This window comes from Scyliorhinus canicula, chromosome 8 (assembly GCF_902713615.1).
Source record: "Scyliorhinus canicula chromosome 8, sScyCan1.1, whole genome shotgun sequence".
Taxonomy (NCBI): Eukaryota; Metazoa; Chordata; class Chondrichthyes; order Carcharhiniformes; family Scyliorhinidae; genus Scyliorhinus; species Scyliorhinus canicula.
The window spans coordinates 66,941,959-66,964,796 of NC_052153.1; the positions used below are offsets into that span (position 1 = coordinate 66,941,959).

General features: G+C 43.8%; 1 protein-coding gene across 2 annotated transcripts in view; it reads left to right on the forward strand.

Annotated features, from left to right (window-relative positions):
• Positions 1-676: 676 nt before the first annotated feature.
• The window catches only part of LOC119970302 (coiled-coil domain-containing protein 192-like), a 101,817-nt gene continuing 79,655 nt past the window's right edge, over positions 677-22,838 (forward strand). For both annotated transcript variants that reach the window (XM_038804699.1, XM_038804700.1), the window contains exons 1-3: positions 677-928; positions 1,135-1,192; positions 6,961-7,065. In XM_038804699.1, the coding sequence (XP_038660627.1) occupies positions 831-928; positions 1,135-1,192; positions 6,961-7,065 (261 nt within the window). In that variant the 5' untranslated portion in view covers positions 677-830. The remainder of the gene's footprint in view (positions 929-1,134; positions 1,193-6,960; positions 7,066-22,838) is intronic.

A 22,838-nucleotide genomic window follows, 5' to 3' on the forward strand; every position in this document is an offset into this window, starting at 1 on the left:
TTAATTGGTATTTGAATATGTGTGAGCCATAAGTGAAAGTCAGCATGGATTTGGCGTCCCAGACAGGCGCCGAAATGTGGCGACTAGGGGCTTTTCACAGTAACTTCATTGAAGCCTACTCGTGACAATAAGCAATTTTCATTTTAAAGCCAAACTATTTGACTAACTTGATTAGTTCTTTGATGAAATAACAGAGCATTGATAAGGATACTGTGGTTGGCATATATATAGACTTCCAAAAGGTGTTTGACAAGTAACGCATGATAGATTAGTTAGTAAAGATAAAGCTGCTGGGTTAGACGGTATAGTGGCAACATGAAGAGAAATCAGAGAGTGGACAGTTATTTTTCCGACTGGAAGGAGGTATGTAGAGGTGTTCCCCAGGGGTCGCTTCTCGGAATATGGCTCTTTTTGACATGGGTATACCAGACATAATTCCAAAGTTTGCAAATGACTCACATGTGGGGTGTCTGTGCAGAATCTTTGAAGGTGTGCGAAGTACTATGGCAGCTCATATTCATCAACATAACATTCTCCACCTCCCCCAAGCTCTGTTTCCACCGGCTCTGAACCCCTATCTCGGGACCAGAGTTACTGAGGGGCAGTTATCAAATGGTTCGGCAGGGGGCGGCCTTTCTCTTGTACCAATGGGCGCGTGCGCGTGGTGTGTGGGATGACGACACCGCAGAGCCGAGGCGCTCTGACTGTTACAATGAGGTTGCTTGGAGACGGCCCTGTATCAATAAACAAATGAGCAAGATGCTTGAGCGCTGCACTGATGTCTCCCCTTCCCAGTGTGAGCCGCTCAGCAGTAAAGTCCCGCTAAAGAGATGGGCCATGCAGCAAGTGCCAATGTTAAGATGATCTCGGTCAAGCCTGACGAGAACAAACGTGTGTCGAACGCTGCCACCTTGCGAAAAGCGCTCAGGTATCGCATTCCCATTCCCATTTTCACCCTCAGTTAAGATCGAAAGACCAACGCTTTCGAATGCCCTTCTGATGGGTGAACAACAGAAAGGTGGACGTGCCCGCTGGTCTATTCTGGCCTGAATTAGCATCTGATGTACTTTGTAAAATTGTTCTGTATTACTGAATAATAATCGTTGGTAATTCATTTTACTTGCTTATTTGCAGAATAGCACAGGGTAACAACAACTGTGCAAAGGAAACTCCAAATTGCATTGACGACTTGGTGAGAATAAACTTATCAACATTTTTGTTAGTTGTTACAGATCAGTCTGTCCCAGAGCATAGTTTTTATAGAATAAAGTGCACATATGCTGGTTTCACCTAATGTTGAGGCAAAAATAAGCAACACTGTATTTATACAGAAGTTTTCATGTAGTTAAACATCCCAAAGGGCTTAGCAAAGGTATTAGCAATCAGAAAAATTACACTGAGCCACAGACTTGGCAGCACAGTAGCACTGCTGCTTCACAGTGCCAGTTCTATACCCAGCTTGGGTCACTGTCTGAGCGGAGTCTGCACATTCTCCCAGAAGTTTCCTCTCACAAGTCCCAAAAGATGTGCTTGTTAGATGAATTGGACATTCTGAATTCTCCCTCTGTGTACCCGAACCCTAGGAGTGTGGCGCCTAGGGAATTTTCACAGTAACTTCATTGCGATGTTAATGAAAGCCTACTTGTGACAATAAAGCTTATTATTATTAGGAGGAAATTCCAGGACAGATTAGAACTATAGAAAAGTTACAGCATGGAAAGAGTCCACTCAGCCCATGGTATCTGCACTGCTGAAAAAAACTAGCCGCCCATTCTGATTTTCACAATAACTTCACTGCAGTGTTAATGTAAGTCTATTTGTGGCACTAATAAATATTATAATCCATCTGCCAGCACCCAATCAGTAGCCTTGCAGATTACAGCACTTCAGGTGTATATCCAGGTACTTTTAAAACGAGCTGAGGTTTTCGACCTCGGACACCAAAATGGCAGTGAATTCCAGACTCCTGCCACCCTCTGGGTGAACAAGTTTTTCCTAATAGCTCCTCTAATCCTTGTAGCAATCACCTTAAACCTGTATGCCTGGTACCTCTCCTGTAGGAGCAACAAATCTTCCCTACCTACTCTATCTAGGTACCTCATAATTTTGTACACCTCAATCAAATCACCCCTCAGCCTCCTCTGTTCTAAGGAAGATGATCCGAGTATACTTAATCTTTCCTCATAACTGCAATTACGCAGTCCTGCCAACATTCCCGAAAATCTCCTTTGCACTCTCTCTAGAGCATTTCTGTGCTTTCTGTGAACTCATGACCAGAACTATATGCAAAACTCCAGCTGTGACTTAACCAGCTTTTTATACAATTCCTGCATTGCACCCCTGCTTTTGTATTCTATATCTTGTATTGTAAAGAAAATATTCCATATGCTTTCTTTACCACCTTATTTACCTATCCTGTCACCTTCAGGGACCAATGGACATGCACTCCAAGGTCTATCACTTCCTCTGTCCCCCTCAATATCCTCCCATTTATTGCATATTTCCTTGCTTTGTTTGCCCTGCCAAAAATGCGTTTCCTCACATTTCTCTAGATTGAATTCCACTTGTCACTTTTCCACCTACTCAACCAAGCCATTGATATCATTCTGGAGTCCACAGCTATCCTCTTTATAGTCAACTACACAGCCTATCTTTGTATCATTTGCAAATTTCCCAATCATACCTATCACTTTAAGTCTAAATCATTAATATGTACAACAAGCAACAAGGGACCCAACACTGAGCTCTGCTTTCCATTCACTATAACATCCGTTGGTCATTACCTTTTGTTTCCTGTCACTAAGCCAATTTTGGATCCAACCTGTCACATGCATCCCATGAGCGTTGACTTTTCTGTGCAGTTTGACATGTGGAACCTTGTCAAATGCCTTGCTTAAATCCATGTAGACCACACCCACTGCACTACCCTCATCAATCCTCAAAAAAATTCAATTTAGTAAGGCGAGACTTTTCCTTAACAAAATCCCTAATTAATCCTTGACCTTTTAAGTGACAGTTTATCCTGGCTCTCAGAATTGATTCTCATCATTTGCCCACCATGAAAGTCATGCTGACCAGTATAGAATTATTTGCCATATCCCTTGTTAAACAATGGTACAACGGGTGTGATTTTAACAAATATATTTTTTTAATAGATCTTTCCATTTTTTTTTACAAATAATGCAACAGAAAAAGTAAAAGATATGCAATAAGCAATGCAAAACAAGGACAGTACAGAAGAAGAATTATTGCAAGTATAGGAACAGACAAAACAGGATAAGTTTAGAACAATATGCTTAAGGAACTAGTGGCTCCAATTTTAATGTTGGACCCATCCAAAACAGGTTAATAACGGATTACAAGTTGAGGGGGGAATAAGGATAAGGCTTTATAACTATGAAAGGATAACTGTTCAGGGTGCATACTTTCATGTATTGCGAGGGCAAGGCATACAATTCCACATACTATACAATATGGCATATGGAAAGCCCATCAGGAGCAAGTCAGACAAGGTGGAGCCTATAAATTGAAGATAGGAGTCTCACATTCTACGGAATGTATCAAATTCAGAATGGATCACAGATGTCAGGAATTCCATAGGAATGTATTCCATAATTCATTTATGACAGTTTTAAATTGAAGGATATTTGTCACAAATCCAGGAGCATGGGATATTTTTCAAGCTGCAAAAGTCAGTCTCTTTTGATTAGTATCAATAATTCTCCCATCTGGGAGATCCAGAATTAGGAAGAAAGGATTAAAATCTAAGGCTCTGTCAAATATCTTCTCCAGCTCTGTGACTACACCAGGATTGAATCTTAACACAGGACCATATGCAAATGTATATAATCACCCTTGACTACCAGGTACTTTCGACACATTGGGGTCTTTCAGTCTCAAACCTGTGTCTAAGACGAAGCATAACATGTTAGCAGTACAGTATCTTAAATTAAGTTCCTTCACCTTATTATAAACCGAGAGTTTACTGGCATAATCCCATATACTACCCTATGTTTCCTCATCGATGGTAGCTCTCTAGTCTTTTTTTCAAGACTGCAGGGTACACAGTGTAGGATCTAGAATTCAGGGTATCGTAAAACTGATTAGCTGTTTAAAGCTCCACAGAACTCAAGAATATTTTCCGCCGGGGAAATAGAGAGTCAAGATGTAAAGTCCTCTTATTAAGGATAAAGTCTCTAAATTATAAATACTTAAAAAAGGAGCATCTCAGGATGTCACATTGTCAGCATAGTTTCTGAACGGATGATAAGGAAGCATCTCTGAACATGCCTCCCAACTTGCAAATGCCTCTATCCCTCTATGTTTGAATCCATGGTCCATAAGACCCGGTGGGAAGTCTGGGCCTTGGATAGGAGAGAAATTGGAAGTCAGTTTAGCTCTCCCTTCTAATTGACAGACCAATCTCCATACTGTAAGAGTACTGATAATAGTAGGATTATCACATTTACCAGTCCCAGCCTTAATGTCTCCATGAAAGAACAAAACCTGCAGAGGATAAGCCGACCTGCTTCAATGTCGAGTCAAATGTAGGCAGTGTCCTTCCTGGCTTATGAGCCTGAGGTGAGAAGCCAGCTGATGCAGCTTAATGTTTGGGGCCCGGGCCCAGCCCTCCCTTAGCCCCCGGGAGCTGGAGCGTAATAAATTTAAGGCGGGGCTTCTTCCTATTCCAGATAAACAAACTAATCGCTCCATTGATTTCCTTTCAAATTAAAATTCTAGCTGAAAACTTGTTGGCAATATCTTTTTGGGGTATAACAATCCATGCAACGTATTCATTTTAATTAAGGCAATCCTGTCCAGCTACAAAATCGGCAGGGATGACAAGCCAAGTCCCGCCGAATGGAAGCAATCAACTGAGGGAAATTGGCCGCATGAATTACCTAAAACAAAGGGTAATCATGCCACTCGGGTACTTAAATCCAATGGGGACCATGTAAAAGGAAAGGTAGTGGGGGGGGGGGGGGGGGGGGGAGTCTACCCCACAGCTTTCCCGCCGGCATGACCTCCCGACTTTGCAAGATTGATTTTTTTAACCAGAGAAAGCACTAAACCTATCTATCACACTAATGATAGCAAGAACCGCGACTTCTGGCTTCAAAGCAAATAGCAGTATGTTGTTCACATAGAGCTTAATCTTGTGGTGCTTATCTAGCCCAGTTATTAGGGGTTCCTACTTAATAGCCTTCACCAAAGTATCTATAGCCAGTGCTAATAACAAGGAGGAGAGGGGGCAGCCCTGCCTGGCCCCCCTCTGGAGCTCAACATTCTCAGACCCAAAGTCATTTATGAGCACCGCCATTATAGGTCTATGATACAACACCTAAATCCATTTAACATATCCTCACGTAGCCCAAATCTCTGCAAAGTGTACACCAAATAATTCCATGGGTGCAATTTTGTGCCCGTGTTAGCCATCAACGTGAACGGTGATGCTGACCCAAAATTGTGCAAGAGTAGGAAAGCGAGATTCTCACCAGCAAGATCTCGTTTTCCAATTTTCCACGCCTCTTGCCAGTGAAGCAGTGATGTTCCCGCCCAGACCATTTCAATAAATTTAAATAAATTTAAATATAATTAAAGGATTTTCCTTCAATATGGATTAGATTGGATTGGATTGGATTTCATTGGATTTGTACTGAGGTGTAGTAAAAAGTATTGTTCTGCGTGCAGTCCTTTACTGAATATTCATGTCACACCAGCGAAGTTTTTAAAAGCTTGAAGCCACCTAGGGGAACCTGCCTGGAGCGCCAAAGTAAGTAAAATCCTCAGGGAGAAAAGGATATGCCATGGCACTGCCTCTGGCACCGGGCAGTGCTGACATGGCAGTGCCAACCTGGCAGTGCTATGGTGGCAGTGATAGGATGGCACTGCCGGAGTGAGACCTCTGGGGAGACCCATTGTGGGCACCCAGTACAACATTGGGAAATCTTGGAATTCCATTCTCTGCTTTGTTGTTCCAATCCAGTTATTTCTTGCTTTGTGGGCAAGGCCGTCCTGATGCTTGTGTGGATAGCAGGCTGAGGTTTGAGGCTGGCAGAATGTTGGAGGACTTGCAATTTGATGACTTTGACGACTTATCTGCACAACTTGTGGTATGACATCCAGGCCTTCAGGGCTAGACTCCTGGCATTGATAACTACTGGTATCTGCAACAACTACCTTATAAGAAGGACTTATCTGGAGGTCTTCTGGACCCTGTGTAGAGATAATATTACCTCCTCCTCTGTACTTTCTTAACTAAGGCACCCAGTACAGCATTGGGAAATCTTGGAATCCCATTCTCTGCTTTGTTGTTCCATTCCAGTTATCTTCTTGCTCAAATTCTCTTCTGCAATCAGTTACAGCACCACCTCCAGTTAGAATCTACCTTTCCAATGAGAGATACAGGCTGGGTTTAAGCAGCTCAGTTTAGCTTTAATTAATGCTAGCCTTTCACATTCTTGTGCCCCCCTGCTGAGGCGTGCATCTGCTCAACAGCATGGTTAGTAGCGGTTGCACAGTACAATCACATAAATTAGCAGGTTGCGCATTGCTGCCGGCATTGGAAACAACAGTGGGGGTTAACCATGCAAAACAGTCCCTGCACCCCTTTTTGGATCTTATTGTGTTTTGCAGTCCATCTGATTCTTTTGCACTCATAAAATTGTGATAGCATCATTTAATGCATCAGCACAGCCTTGATTCTTGAACTCATTCTAAAGCCATGCATTGTCTCTAGTTAAAAGAATACATTTACAACAAGATGTGATCAAACTATTCATTATGTGGGGCAGTTGATTCTTGGGACTTGCCTCTTAGATCGTTGTGCAAAATGATATAAAAGATACACAATCGGTGATAAGATATATTAAGTGAAAAAAGTCACCTTCCTGGTGATAGCATGATCTTGATCAGTGGCATGCTTTGTGATGTAGAAATGTTGATTTATTTACTTTTCAGGTACAAGGTTTAAACTTCACACAGATTGGTTCTATCCCAGATTCATCGGAAGTAGAAAGTGAGCTTCAAGAAGAAAAGGAAAAAGCAAGAACTCTAATGAAGGAGGTAACTCATTTTGGAATTTGTTCAAGTGAATTTTATAATTCTTAACGTTTATTCAATGTGTGAAGTTATATTTCTACCAATATTAGTGAACAAAGCATAGAAACACATCTTCATGCACTTTTTTTCTTGGTCCCAAATGCTAATGTAATGCTTATACTTGCTTATTTTGAATTCAACTGCACTGAATATATTGAATTGGGATAGAAGAAAGTGAAATAAGCTAACGCTGTGATGAATACAAGTAAAAATTACAAGTTTGTCATAGAAAAACAGCAATTAACCTGAAAGGTCGACTAGCAAAATAAGCTTTACTTCACAATGATTATGACGTCAGTTTATACAGTGATGCCAGGCTAAATCTACATTATGCAGCAATACTAATCTATTTTGAGTTGACCTTGCTTTTAGCTCATGTACTCAGTTTCACATGAGAGGATGTAAAAGATCAAACTTTCCTTTTCAATGTTAAATTTACAATTTGAACATATGTGCTTGAACATCGCTGTGATTAGCAACATCTCTTCATTTTACATATTTGGGCGGTAGGATAGTGATTATGGTTAGTAATCCAAAGACCTGGACTAATTCTCCGGATACATAAAATGCAAATCCTTCCCTGGCAGCTGAGGAACTTAAATTAAATTAATTATTTAAATCTGGGATTCAGGGCCAGTATTAGTAACGGTGACTGTGAAACCGCCGGATTGTCAAAAAAATCCATCTGCTTCACCAGTGCCATTTAGGAATGGGAATCTGCTATCCTTATCCCTCTGGCCTACTTGTGACTTCCCACCAATAGCACTGTGGTTGATTCTTAACCACCCTCTGAAATGGGCTTGTAAATCAGTCAGCTGTGTCAAATCATTATGAAAGGGAAAGTAAGAATATAAAAAGATATATCACCTAGTAATGGACATGACCGGGGTCATGCTAAGTTCTTTTCACTAACATCTGGAGACTTGTGTCAAAATGGGAGAGCTATCCCATTGCTAGTCAAGCAAAAGTCTGACATGATCATACTCATTGAATCATACCTTCCAGCCTATGTCCCAGACCTCTCTATCATCACCCCTGTATCATCCGTCCCATCAGGAGGAGAGGCTCACCAGAGCGAGCAGCAGTGATTGACAGTCAGGAAAAAATAGACCTGGAAGTCCTGAACATTGACTCCCAATCACATGAAGTCTCAGGCAGGGAAACTACATGCTGATTATCAACTCCCGCCCTCCCTCAGCTAATGAATCATACTTTTCTGTGTTGAACACCACTCGAACGTGCCACCAAGGGTACCAAGGGCACAGCATATAATCTGGATGGGGCATTTCAATGTCCATCACCCAAATGGTGACAGGACCCAGGAGCACCCCTACAGACTGAATCTTGAAATATATATCTGCCAGATTGGAGTGGTGAGAGAACCAACATGAAGGAAAACCAACTTGACTTTATCCTCATCAACTATTTATTGGAGATGTATCTATTTATTTATGTAGCTGCTAGCACTACTGCCTCACAGTGCCAAGGACCCGGGATCAATTCTGGCCTTCGAGCACTGTCTGTGTGGAGTTTGTACATCTCCCAATGTCTGCGTGGGTTGATTCCGGGTGCTCTGGTTTTCTCCCACAGTCCAAAGATGTGAAGGTTAGATGGATTGGCCATGCTAAATTTCCCCTTAGTGTCTAGGGATGTGCAGGTTAGGTTATGGGGATAGGGCGAGGTGAACACGTGAGTGGACATGGGTAGAGTGCCCTTACGTAGGGTCGGTGCAGACTCAATGGGCCAAATAGCCTGCTTCTGCACTATAGGGATTCTATGTGTGATAATATTGGTGAGAGTTATCACCGCACAGTTCTTGCTGAGATCAAGGACATTGTTCCTTGTTTTGTATGACAATACTACACTGCTAAATGGGGTATATTTAGTACAGGCGTAGCAGTTCAAAACTGGGCACCTATGAGGAACTGTGGACCATCACAATCTGGAACTTCGTGGCCTGAATACACAATGGGTGAAGAGAGATTGAAAGTGGCACAGGCACTGTCAAAAAGTTTTTTCAGCAGAGTAAACAGGTTAAATAGCTGCACTCTCCTCTCATTATCGGAAACCTACCCATGAACCAAGATCCTGTAACAATGACGACATCTACATCTGACTGCACCCAAGAAACCAGCTAACTTAAATTGGCCGCAACATTTAGCAATCTGTGCCTCAAGGACAAGCAATGGACGCCTAACTGTATATTCTTTTAACTTTTTTCATTGGACTGTAACTTCCCTTATTTTGATGTGGAGATGCCGGCGTTGGACTGGGGTGAGCACAGTAAGAAGTCTTACAACACCAGGTTAAAGTCCAACAGGTTTGTTTCAAACACGAGCTTTCGGAGCGCAGCTAAGGAGCTGCGCTCCGAAAGCTCGTGTTTGAAACAAACCTGTTGGACTTTAACCTGGTGTTCTAAGACTTCTTACTGTTCCCTTATTTTGGATACCTATTTGTGTGAGTTGTTGATTTTTTATTTTTTTGTCTTGTGTTTAGTGGTTAATAAATTTGCTCTTTAACGCAAGAAAACTGTGTTTGATTGGCTCCTGATTGCTCGCCACATAAATAGATAAACATACTCTGATTTTGAAAAGGCATACCCTCATGAAAATGAAACCTAAACCTTTGTTGTGACCAATCGAGGAGGTTGAACAGAGAGGAGCCAGCTCATACCTTCTCACCTGTTGTAACAACGGTCAAGAAATCTTAATTTGAGCAGGGAGGTGAAAGTGCCTGTCCTTTACATCATGGCAACATTTGGCCAAGTGCGGCAATAAGAAGCCTGGGTAAAATTGACGTCAATGGGAATCAATTCAGAAACTATCCATTGGCTGAACTCATACCTCTCACAGAGGAAAATGTTTTCAGTTGTTGGAGGTCAATCATCACAGCTTCAAGAGTTCACAGCAGGAGTTCCTCAGGGTAGCATCGTAGGCCCAACCACCTTTAGCTGCTAGATCAATGTCCATCGCTCCATGAGAAAGTCAGAACTGGGGACGTGCACGGATAATTACAGTATTCAGTTGCATTTGGAACTCCTCAGATAATGAAGCAGCCCATGCCTGCATGCAGCAAGACCTGGACAACATTCAGGCTTGGGTTGGTAAATGACAAGTAACTTTGTGCCACTCAGGTGCCAGGCAATGACCATCTCTAACATGAGAGAAATTAACCACCTTCCCTTAACATTCAATGGCATTAACATCGCTGATTTTCCCACCATCAACATCCTTGAATGTAATAATAACAATAATCTTTATTGCCACAAGTAGGCTTACATTAACACTGCAATGAAGTTATCATGAAAAGCTCCTAGTCGCCACATTCCAGCACCTGTTTGGGTACACAGAGAGAGAATTCAGAATGTCCAAATTAGTTAACAGCATTCTTTCAGGACTTGTGGGAGGAAACCGGAGCGCCTGGAGGAAACCCACGCAGATATGGGGAGAAGGTGCAGACTCCGCACAGACAGTGACCCAAGCCGGGAATCGAACTTGGGGCCCTGGCACTGTGAAGCTACAGTGTTAACCACTGTGCTATCGTGCAGCCTTTTTTCACCATTGAAGACAAATTTAACTGGACCAGCTACATAAATACCATGCCAACAAGAGCAAGTCAGTGCTGGGTGTTCTGTAGTGAGTAACTCACCACTTGACTCCCCAATGTCATGAGTGCAGCTCCAATCGCACTCAAAGTTCAGATTTATCGAGAACAAATTTGCCAGCTCGATTGGCAACAGTTTCACCACGTTAAATAGTCATTTCTTAACCGCCGCCAAATTGTGTCTGTAGTGTTTGCAATCTACAATGAATTGTGTAAAGTTTGGTTCTTGCCTGATCCTTCACCACCTGTATTTCTGGTATATATAATATGTGTTACAATCCCTCTAGAGACTGGTAACTTGTTAAAAGAAAGGAATCCCCATGATGCCAATGGAAATAACTGGCCAATCAAATTGGTTGACAGCTCTCCAGGCCTTCCATGCGCAGCACTGCAGTGGCTGAAAGTTCTGGCACCACAGTTCTGGTAATTACCAGGGTCCCGAGGAGGGGAGGGTAAAGGAGGCAGTGGGGGATGATCTTGCTGTTGAGGATATGGGAGGAAGGACTAGAGCTCTCCGGCCCCCGGCTGAAGGGGCCTTCCGATTGAGGTGCCCACCCCAATTCCTGCCCAAGATTGAAGAAGAGATCTTTTTCTGTTTCCATCCTCAGTCATAAGACCATAAAACATAGGAGCAGAATTAGGCCATTTGGCTCATTGAGTCTGCTCTGTCATTCAATCATGGCTGATATGTTTCTCATCCCCATTCTCCTGCTTCTAATTTCCTAAGCCTTTTCCCATTTAGTCTGTGCTTCCATTCTTCCTACTGAAGTGCATAACCTCACACATTTCCATATGAATTTCATCGGCCACTTCTTTGCCCACTCTCCGAGCCTATCCAGGAACTTCTGCAGCCCCTCTGCTTTCTCAAAACTACCGATCCCTCTGCATATCTTTGTATCATCTGCAAAATTAGCAACTGTGTCCTCAGTTCCTTCTTCCTGATTGTTAATGTATATTGTGAAAAGTTGTGGTCCCAAAACCGACCCCTGAGGCACACCGCTAGTCACCGGCTGCCATCCTCTTTCCTCTTTCAACCCACACTTTGCCTTCTGCCAGTCAGCCAATCCTCTATCCATGCCAGTATCTTACCCTTAACATCATGGGCTCTTAACTTATTTAACAGCCTCCTATACAGCACCTTGTCAAAGGTCTTCTGCAACTTTAAATAGATCACTTCCACAGGTTTTCCTTTGTCTAACTTCCTTGTTACCTCCTCAAAGAATTCAAACAGATTTGTCAGACATGACCTCCCCTTGACGAAGCCATGCTGATTCAGTCCTATTTTATCATGCACTTCCAAGTACTCTGCAATCTCATCTTTAATAACGGACTCTAAAATCTTACCAATGACCAAAGTCAGACTAACCGACCTATACTTTTCCATCTTTTGCCTCCCTCCCTTCTTAAACAGGGGTGATACATTAGCCATTATCTAGACCTCTGGAACCCTACCAATGGCTGCACAAACACCTCAGCCATCTCCTTTAGAACCCTGGGGTGTAGTCCATCTGGTCCAGGTGATTTATCCACCTTCAGACCTTTCCGTTTACCCAGAATCTTCTCCTTAGTGCAGCCACTAGCCTTAAAATTGAGGCGAGGCGGGAAAATGCCCTTAAGTGGTCATTAAGTGGCCACAGAAGGGCCTTAATTGGGGGGTGGGCGGGCTTTCCCGTCTTTGCCCTATCGGCCACACTGTAAAATTGTGTCCAGGTCCAGGTCGGGGTGGGTGGGATCCCAGAGGGAATACTGTACATGCTATTTTACGCTCCTGCCCATCCTCAGGACCGCTGGAGGTGGGTGGAGTGTAGAATTCTGGCCTTGTACTATACATAATCAACCATCACCACCTTTGGCTATTCCTTTCGCCACATCAAGCCGAACAACAGCATTTCTGTTAGGCTTGCAGCATGTAGATGACAATATATTGCTTTCACCTTCTAGATCGTTGACTGCCTGAGGTTAGCCAGCCATGTGACAATGATATATATTTGACTTATCCTCCTGATCCTTTCTGCTTTGCTTTGATCCTTGTGTATTAAAGCTTTAAAGTTTCCCCTGAGGTTCCTGATGTGTTCCATTTGCTTTGTGTTTTCTTTTCTAATGTTCCTTTCTTTTGTCCCAAAAAATGTTAATTGTCCTTTGTCCTTCATTTTCTTGAATTATTACCGTTGGCACAGCTATTGGCTTCTGGGATAATTTGATTGGAATATAATTATCTCCCGGAAAAGAAAGGTTGAGAGACTAATAACTCTCATGAAAGTAACATTTTCAATTGTTCTGAGAACCATGTGTGAATGATCTGATGAAATATTTTACTTCTTTCTAACAGCTCTCCAGAGAAATGTATGCATTACCTTTGAATAATTATTACTCCAAAGTACAGTGATCTACTGATTTGTTTGAAGTCCTTAGAATCTTTTATTTTGGATGAAATTAAGGAACTTTAGATGAACACGCAAGCTTTATTTATATCCTTGCCTCCACAGCAGTAAATCTAGGACTCTCCTGAAGCTTCCAACTTTATGGTCTTGTGGTCTCAACCCCACCAGCCGTACAAAATACATTTTGAGAAGTTTTAAAATAGAAATGTTCAGGATCCGAATTATGATTATGCATCCAAAATCTGGAAACTATCACACAGCACTTGCCCCAATTGCTTTTCTTTCCCAATGTCCAAATAATCCCCTTTTGGATTTGTTGACAAAATGCAACATTTCACATATGTTAGTGCCATAGAATCATAGAATGGTTACAGCACAAGAGGCCATTCAGCCCGTTGTGTCCATGCCAGCCCCTCCAGAAGAACAATTCACTTCATCCCACACCTCCGCCTTTTCCCTGTAGCCATGCAAAGTTTTTCGCTCAAATGATCCAATTCTCTTTTGAAGGCTTTGATTGAATTGGTCTCCAGGACACTCTCAGGCAGAACATTCCGGATTGTATCCACTCGATGCATAAAACCGTTTTGCTCATGCCACCTTTGCTTCATTGCCAATCACCTTAAATTGGTGTCCTTTGATTCTCAATTATTCCATCATTGGGAAAAGCATCTCCCTATCTACTCTGTTCAGATCCCTCATCATTTTAAACACCTCTAATCAAAATTTCTTAATCTTTTCTTCTCCAAGGAAAACAGTGCCAACTTCTCCAATCTATCCATGTTAGTGAAGTTCCACGTCTCTGGAGCCATTTGTTTTCTTCAACCTCCCTAATGTCTTTGCATCTTTCCCGAAGTGTGGTGTGTGAAACGGGACACAATACTCCAGTTGTCCCACTTTCTCAATGCAATCCTCTAAACGTGGGGTAGATAAGAGTCTGTTCTTGTAACTGCATTAACCTTTCTATAGTCCACACACAACCATTGGGTACTGTCTGGTTTTGGTACCATCACTATGGGTGAGCTCCGTTGGCTGCAACCCACTTCAATTATGCCATTTTTAAGCATACTCAATCTCTTTGTTAACTTGTGCCAATTTTAAAGGGTTAAGTCTGTATGGATGTTATTTGATTGGAACAGCATTTCCCACATCTACATCATGTATAGCCATTTTAGTACTTCCCAATTTATCTCTACAAACTTGCCCACGTGGTATCAATAACTCTTTCAGGTCAGTTCGTTTTTCCTCTGGAAGATAACTCAACAATTTATGCCAATTTTTAGGAACATCCTCGTTTTCCAATTTAATTTGAGGTATGTCAAATTCCAAGTCATCTGGATTTGGTTCGTCACTTTGAGTTAGAATCATTAAAAGCTCATTTTTCTCTTTTTCAAAGCACCTTTTAAGCGTATTCAAATGACACACTCGGTGAGTTTTCCTTCTATCCGGCATCTTTACCACATAATTCACCTCACTTAATTTCCTATCAATCTGATAAGGTCCACAAAACCTTGCTTTCGAAGGTTAACCTACCACTGGTAACAATACTAAAACTTTATCTCCACAGGCAAAACTACGAACATTGGATTTCTTGTCCGCTACCTGTTTCATCACATTTTGTGCAACCTTTAAATGTTGTCTAGCCAATTCACCTGCTCTATTTAATCATTCCCTAAAATTTGATACATAATCCAATAAAGTAATTTCCGATTTCTCACTCACCAATTTTTCCTTAATCAATTTAAGTGGTCCTCTTACCTCATGACCAAAATTAGTTCAAAAGGACTAAATTTGGTTGACTCATTAGGTGCATCCCTAATTGCAAACAGGACGAATGGAATTCCTTTGTCCAAATCCTCTAGATAATCTTGACAATACGCCCTCAACATTGTCTTTAATGTCTGATGCCACCTTTGTAACGCTCCTTACGATTCTGGATGATACGCAGTTGATATAAATTGTTTTATTCCTAAGCTATCCATAACTTCTTTGAATAACCTTGAGGTAAAATTTGATCCTTGATCTGATTGTATTTCTGTGGGTCATCCATATCTGGGAAAGAATTTAAGTAACTCCTCCACATTCTTTTTAGCTTTAATTACACTCTGGTATACACACATATCCCTCTTCCGTGTATGCTTTCTGATATATCCGTTTCATTTCTATATCTTTTTGTTGTAACTCAGCCAATTTTCCTGAACTAAAAATATGCGCCTCATCCTCCACCTGTTCTTGTTCTTTTTCAATCATCTGATCAAAAATAATTTCTGATAATTGCACATCAACTTCATCTTCACTCTTTCATTTCTCCTCTTGTCTTAACCTGTGACTTTGTGACCTTGTTACAACACAATCCGGAAAAATACCAGGATATTCGTCCTTCAACACTTTAGTTGTCTGATTTTCCAGTGGCTTATCCACCACAGTAGGCATCACTCCCACCTGTCCACCTGTGATCCAGCTGTATCATTGCCCAAGATAAACTGTATTCCTGGACAAGATAGTTTCTCTATTACTCATCCTACCACTTTACCACTCTTCACTGGACTTTCCAACCTTACCTTATATAATGGAATGCTACTCCTCTCACCCTGAATTCCACATATTACCACCTTTTCTGGCAATATTCTTCACAAATTACATAACTCCTCACCTCTTACCATTAAAAACTGTCTAGCTCCCGTATCCCTTAAAATTGTGACTTCTTTACCTGCTCCTCCTGATATATATGAATAAACTTTACCCACACAAGTAAATTCTTTAAAGAGATCTGGCACCTTCTTATCGATCACCTCTTGATCAGGCTGTACAATCTTTTGTACCTCCTTCGCTTCACTTGGGCTTTCCTTCACTGTAACAAACCCCACTGTCTTATCCTGTTTTACCACATCAGCCCTCCCAGTGCTTTTCTTCAACCACCAACACTGTGACTTTACATGGCCTAGTTTATTACAGTGAAAACATTTGAAACTTTTCATTTCTTTTCCACCCTCCTGGATTTCTTTTTTATTCTGAGGCACACTTTCCTTATTAACTCCCATCAGATCACCTTTACCTTTACCACTTGAGTATTTCTCATGTCCCCAGTTTCTATCCCTCACAGACTGAAACTGATGTTGGAAACCAAGCTTTGATATATGAACTAATTCATAATCACCTGCCATTTCTGCTGCTAACCTCGCAGTTTAAACCCTCTGCTCTTCCACAAGAGTTCTCACTACATCAGGAATTGAGGGCGAGATTCTCCGCACTCCCGACGGTGCGGAGAATAGCGTGGCTCGTAAAATTTTACGGCCACGCTGTTCCGACGCCCTCCCGCTATTCTCCCCCCCTCCACGCCCAACTCCCGACACGAATCGCTGCCGTGGTTTTTTTACGGCCGGCAGCGATTCACAGCTGATAGATGGGCCGAGTTCCCAGCCCTTTACGGCTGTTTTTACGAACGGCAAACACACCTGGTCTGGCCGTTCGTAAAAACGGCCGTAAACACTCACATTTTATAACCATGGCACCGATTGGCACGGCAGTACCACGGCCGTGCCAAGGGTGCCATGGGCCCGCGATCGGCGGGCCCGATGCCCGCGCACTATTTCTCCTTCCGCCGCCCCGCAGTATCCATTCGCGGGGCGGCTGAGGGGCAACCCGGCCCGCGCATGCGCAGGTTTCGCGCAAATGCGCGATGACGTCATCCGCGCATGCGCGGGTTGGAGTCTTCCAATCCGCACATGCGCGGCTGACGTCATATGATGCGTCAGCCGGCGCTAACTCCGGCAAGCGGGCTTAACGAAATTCGTTAAGCCCGCGATGCCGGAGCTTACGGCGTCAGGCTGCTAGCCCCGACCGGGGACCAGAATCGGTTCCCGGTCGGGAAGGGGGGGCTGGCGTCAAACCCGGGCGGGTTTGACGCCAGCCTTACGATTTCTCCCCATATGGGAGAATCTCGCCCTGAATTTTTTGAACTCCTCCAAAAGTATAATTTCTCTGAGAGCTTCTTACGTTTGGTCTATTTTCAAAGCCCTTATCCACCTATCAGAATTACTCTGTTTGAGCGTTTCAAACTCCATGTATGTTTGACCAAATTCTTTCCTTAAATTTCTGAACCTTTATCTGTCGGCTTCAGGCACTAGTTCATATGCACCTAAGGTGGATTTTTTCACCTCCTCATACGTCCCAGATACCTCCTCCGGTAGTGATGCAAACAATTCACTAGCCCTACCTACCAGATTTGTTTGAATCAGTAATACCCACATGTCCTGTGGCCATTTCATTTGTTTAGCTACCTTCTCAAATGAAATTGAGAATCTACCTCCTTCTCATCAAACCTTGGTACTGCTTGGACATATTTAAATAGATTCCCACCAAGTCTTCGACTTTGACATTCTTTCTCACTATCCTCATCACTATCATCCAACTGTACATTTCCCCTTACGCCAATTTTAATTGACAGTCATGTTTCATGGCCATTTTCTGAAGTTCAAACTCTCTCTCTCTATCTTTTTCCCTGATCTGTATCTCCCTTTCTCTTTCTTTTTGTTCTGCTGGGGCTATTCTTTCTTTTCTCCTTTCTTCTCTCTCCTTTTCTTCGTCCTCTCTATCTCTCGCTCTCTTTCTTTTTCCTCTCACTCTTTTTCCTCTCTCTTTTTTTCCTCTTTCTCCCTTTCTTTTTCCTCTCTCTCTCTTTCTTTTTACTCTCTCTCTCTTTTGTATTCAAGCTGCTTTAATTCTTTCTCATGTTCCATTTGTTTAATTTGGAACTGAATTTTTGCCATTTCCAATGAGCCAAACTATATCTCAGGCAACTTTAAATGCTTAACCACCGCCATAATTACCTAATCTTTTCGCATTTTGTCAGGTAATGTTAACTGCAATGTTTTTGCCAAATCTAACAGTCTGCTTTTAGTCTCTGTAAGGTACTGCGTGTGACTGTCTCCACCCCCAGAAACTTCTGAGCCTCTGAAAGAGCCATTTTCCACAACACACTCCTCACTTAAACTAAAATACCACACCTGTAAAGCAACCAAAATATGCTCACCCCTCTCTGTCTTTAAGTTCACTAAGCCAATCCAATAGATAGACTTTTATCCCCCTCGAGCCCCCAATTTGTCAGGGGCCAGGGTTTAGAGAACCCCAAAGTGTATCAAGGAGTTCACCTGGCCCACAACTTTTAATAGATTGTGGTATGGGGAGCACACGGCCCACTCTACAGGTGTGGTACAGCAGAAATGGAAAAGTATTTTTTAAAAGCAAAACAATGTTTATTCTATGAACTCAAGTTAACCTTTTTAAAATATACAGTGAACATCTTAGCAACCATTAATTCAAATACAACCCCCAAAGAATACAACACTAAGTAATCCTTTAAGCTTTCCTTTTAATATCCATAAAACACCTTCCAACAGAAGCACATTAGGTTTACATTGACTGCTGAGAACATTTATAATTGAGAATTCACAAAATGATCAAGAGATAGTCTTTTGATGGCAGAGAGGAACAGCAGTACACCTGCTTGGTCTGGCTTCAGCTCCAACACTGAAAATGAAACTAAAACACACCCTGCATCAAACAGCCTAAAACTAAAGTAAAAAGCTGACAGACAGCCCAGCTTCACCCACTCTCTGACATCACTGCAGTAGTAAACACCCATTTCTTAAAGGTATACGCACTTCAGGTATTCTATAAAAACACTCATTTCTTAAAGGTACTCTCACATGACACTTGGTTGTTATTTGCATTTACGTAATGATTCAGTGATAAGGTTTCACCTGAACATTGGTGGTGAATAAATCCAGTTCCTGAAGGGTGTGGGGATGTTATGATGAGTCTTAATCTCTACATGGATATCATGTGTGACCCATTCATCAAAGTAGAATTCACCGACTATACGTTGTACACCGACTGCCACAACAAGATGATTGCACCCTGTCCTGGTCACAACACTTTAGGAAAGATATGAGAGGGAGCAAAGATGATTTACTAGAATGGTTCCAGGAATGAGGAATTTTAGCTACAAGGTAATGTTGGAGATGCTGGGTTTGTTCTCCGTGGAGCAAAGGAGATCGAGGGGAGATCTGAGAGAGTAGTTCAAGGTTATGTCAGGTTTAGATAAGGTCAATTAAAAGCCGTGCCCATTACCTGATGGTATGAGGACTATGGGGCACTAAAGATGAAAAATGGAGAACAACTTAGTTAAAATATGGAGAAAAATGCAGCAAAATGAAAGCTAATCCACAGAAAGAAACATTTCTTCAGAAAACTTAAGGGGCGGGATCATCTATTGGCTGATGCCGAAATTAGGAAACGCGATTGGGTGTAGAATAGGTTGCGATGCCAGAATCGTGGCGGGCGCCGATTTGACACCAAATCGCAATTCTCTCTCACCTCGACAGTGGCGCCAATGTGGTCTGGAAGCACGTACAGTACACATCGTTTGCTCTCATTAACGGGCCTGACCCGGTATTCTCCCGGACCTCCGTAATTCTCCAACTCTGGTGTGCTGACGTCCCTATGGCATGGTTCACTTGTGCTTTTAAAAATCATGAAACCGGCATTGTGGCTGATGAGGAAGAGAGAGAGGAGGTAGGACATGGAGAGGAGTGACTGTGGATTGCCGGGCCGGACACTGGCTGGGGTGGCTGGGGTGGGGGGGGCCTGCCAGGGCTGGAGGGGAGGGGGATGACGGGGGAACAGGCCGAGTGGCTGAAGTGCCCATCCCCATGGGACTAGGGGGTGTCCAGGCACAGGGAACAGTGGAGCCTGCCCCAGTGGGACAGGATGCAGCCACCCAAAATGGAGAGCTAGCTGCCTAACAGGCAGAGGAGGTGCAATGGAGGCGCCGCACAAGGTCTCGGCTGTACCGGCATTTGAGGACCTGCCGGACTGGACATACCATCGAAAAATCCGGCTGAGCAGGGAAAAAGTGTGACATATCTGCCAAATCATGGCACACCTGGCACTGCAGGGGTATATGGGAGGACACTTGCTCCCGGTGGTCATCAAGGTGACGGTCTCCCTGACCCTTTTTTGACTGTGCCATCACCTTCAGGGTCTGTGTCACATCAGCCAGTGACTGCACCATCTCTCTCTGGGACTGGGCCACCTCCCTCTGTTACTGCGCCACGTCGGTCAGCCCATGGGCAATGCTGCAGATGTTCCCAGCCAAGGCCTGCTATGACTGGGCCAAGCTCAGGAGCACTGCTGCAATTTCCAGGTGGCTCTGGCACATGGTTGCTGTGAGGCAATTGCTCGGCTCACGGGTGAGGGGGGGGGCAGGCGGAGCTCCGGTTGTGGCACTGGGCACTGGCTGGGGACAGGGGACACCGGATGGACCCACCCCATCTCCAGCAGGTCCTGCAAGACACAAGACAGGATGCATGATTAGACCGTGGGCCGGGGGGAGTGGGGGTAAGGGGGTTGTGGGGCTGAGGGTGGGAGTGAGGGGGTGGTGAGGATGAGGGCGATGTGGATTGAGGGTGGGAGTGAGGGTGAGGATGGGGGTGAAGGGGTGGTGAGGATGAGGGCGATGTGGATTGAGGGTGGGAGTGAGGGTGAGGATGGGGGTGAAGGGGTGGTGAGGGTGCGGTTGGTGTGAGGTGGTGTTCGGGAGGTGCGGGTGTTGATACATGTGTCACAGGGAAGCAACTCTGCAGGGTCTCACTTCCTCGCCCGTGGCCAAACTCCACCCTGGTGACCTCCCTTTCCTCCAGACCTTCGACCACATCCAGGGCCCTCTGCTCTGTCATGGTCAGGGCTGCAGGGCGGGTGGTCCCCTCCCGTTTTTCCCCGCTCCCAGCGGTTATGGGGCGCCTCCTCCTGGGGGACAGAGGCAACAGACAAATGGAAAATGGCAGTGTTAGACAGTCTGATGCATGCGGCCCAGGGGGAGGGTAGCTGGTGTCCTCAATGGCTAGTTCACCAGGCCATGTCGGCTGGTATGGGTGCCGGCACGTGGTGCAGCGTGGGGGTTTTAGCGCCTTCCAGGTTGTGGGCGGGGGCTAGGGTTACGGCTCTATGGGACAGTGTTAGTGCCGGGGGCACAGTGCTGTCTGCTCACCCTGGCTGCTCTGAGGACTTGGCACAGTTTTTTCCGGTACTGCTGGCCGGTCCGGACTGTGTTGCTGGTGGCGTTGACCGACTTTGCCACCTGTGCCCAGGCACGATGAACGGTGGCAGCTGGCAACCTCCTTCCCGGGCTGGGGTATAGGGTGGCCTGCCTCTCCTCCACCGCATCCTGGAGGGTCTCCAGCTCAGCATCTGTTAACCTTGGTGCCACTCTCCTTGCTGCCACCCTGTTGGCTGGGATGGTGTGTGTGGGGAGTGGTGTGCATATGTGGCTGCGGCTTGTCAGCCTCCTGAGTGTCAATGGCGAAACCGGCGAATCCGGCACTGTTTCTGATTGGAATCGATTGTGTTCCACGTGGCGCTGGTGCTAGTCCCTTAACAGTCGCTGAATCGGTCCAGGTGCGGCGCCAGTTTCAGAACTTCACGAATCCTGCGCTGAGTCTCAGAAATAGAGAATCCAGCCACAGAATCCTTTCAGCAGATGAGCTCATAGGATTAGAAATTTGACTATTTCTTAACAAGAGAAACCCTAGCAGTGGGCAGCATGCAAAGTCTCAAAATTTGGAAGGTCAAACCTTTTAATTGGTCTTTAAAAGTGGCTAGGCAGAAGGGTGCACACTTATTATTTGATTACATCGACCATGCAATGAATTGGACTTGTGAAGTTCAATTTCCTATGTTGCAAGCTCTAGCTGCAGTGTTTCAGGCTCGCCCTGTCGCATGGGGCCTCAAACTTATATTTTAAAATACTTTAAACGCAGGAAGCAACAAAACTGCCCAAGTCCATTTTTTTTAACAGTTTTATCTTTCTGTTACAAATAGTGTCTCAGAAAAAAGTTCAAGAGACATCCCCTGTGTAAGATCACATCGCAGGAAAGGAGGTATGCCAACACTGTGGAAACAGGATCCATCTTTGACTGAGCTGAGAATAAATATAGCCCAATTTAATATATTGATTAGCGTAGCATCAGAAGAGAAGCATTGGACTCGGCCTTCACAGATCTACAAAGTATGCGGAATTCAGTGCCATCACACTCCTGCACTGAATGTGAGAAATTTATAGTTGCTGCATCATTTAATATTTTCTGTCATTCTCCTCCAAGATCCCAGAATGGCATTTTTGAAACTTTTAGAAAAATCCCTAATTATTTCAGAAATGTGTTTATATAAATTAGACACTCTGCCAGAAATTGAAGGCAAGTCAATTCGTTTTTAATTCTGTCAACGAATTCTGTTCATACATTGGTTGTTGTTGTGGACTATTCAGCTGAATGTAATTACCTCAATGTACTAATTAAATTCTTTCAAATAAATGATAGGAAAAGTGAGAATAGACTTAAGACTCATTCTGCACTAGTCAGTCCAACATCACTCTCTCCAATTATTACTGTGGCAACAAGAGCTCGGTCATATTTTGTGGTGAGTAACTCACCTCCTGACACCACAAAGCCTGTCCACCATCTACAAGGCACAAGTCAGGGGTGTGATAGAATACTCTCCACTTGCCTGGATGAATACAGCCCCAACAATGCTCAAGAAGCTCAACACCATCCAGGATAAAGCAGCCCGCATGATTGGCACCCCATCCACAAACATTCACTCCCTCCGCTGCTGACACACAGTGTTATCAGTGTGTACAAATCTACAAGATACACTGCGGGAACTCAGCAACATTCTTTAGACTGCACCTTCCAAATC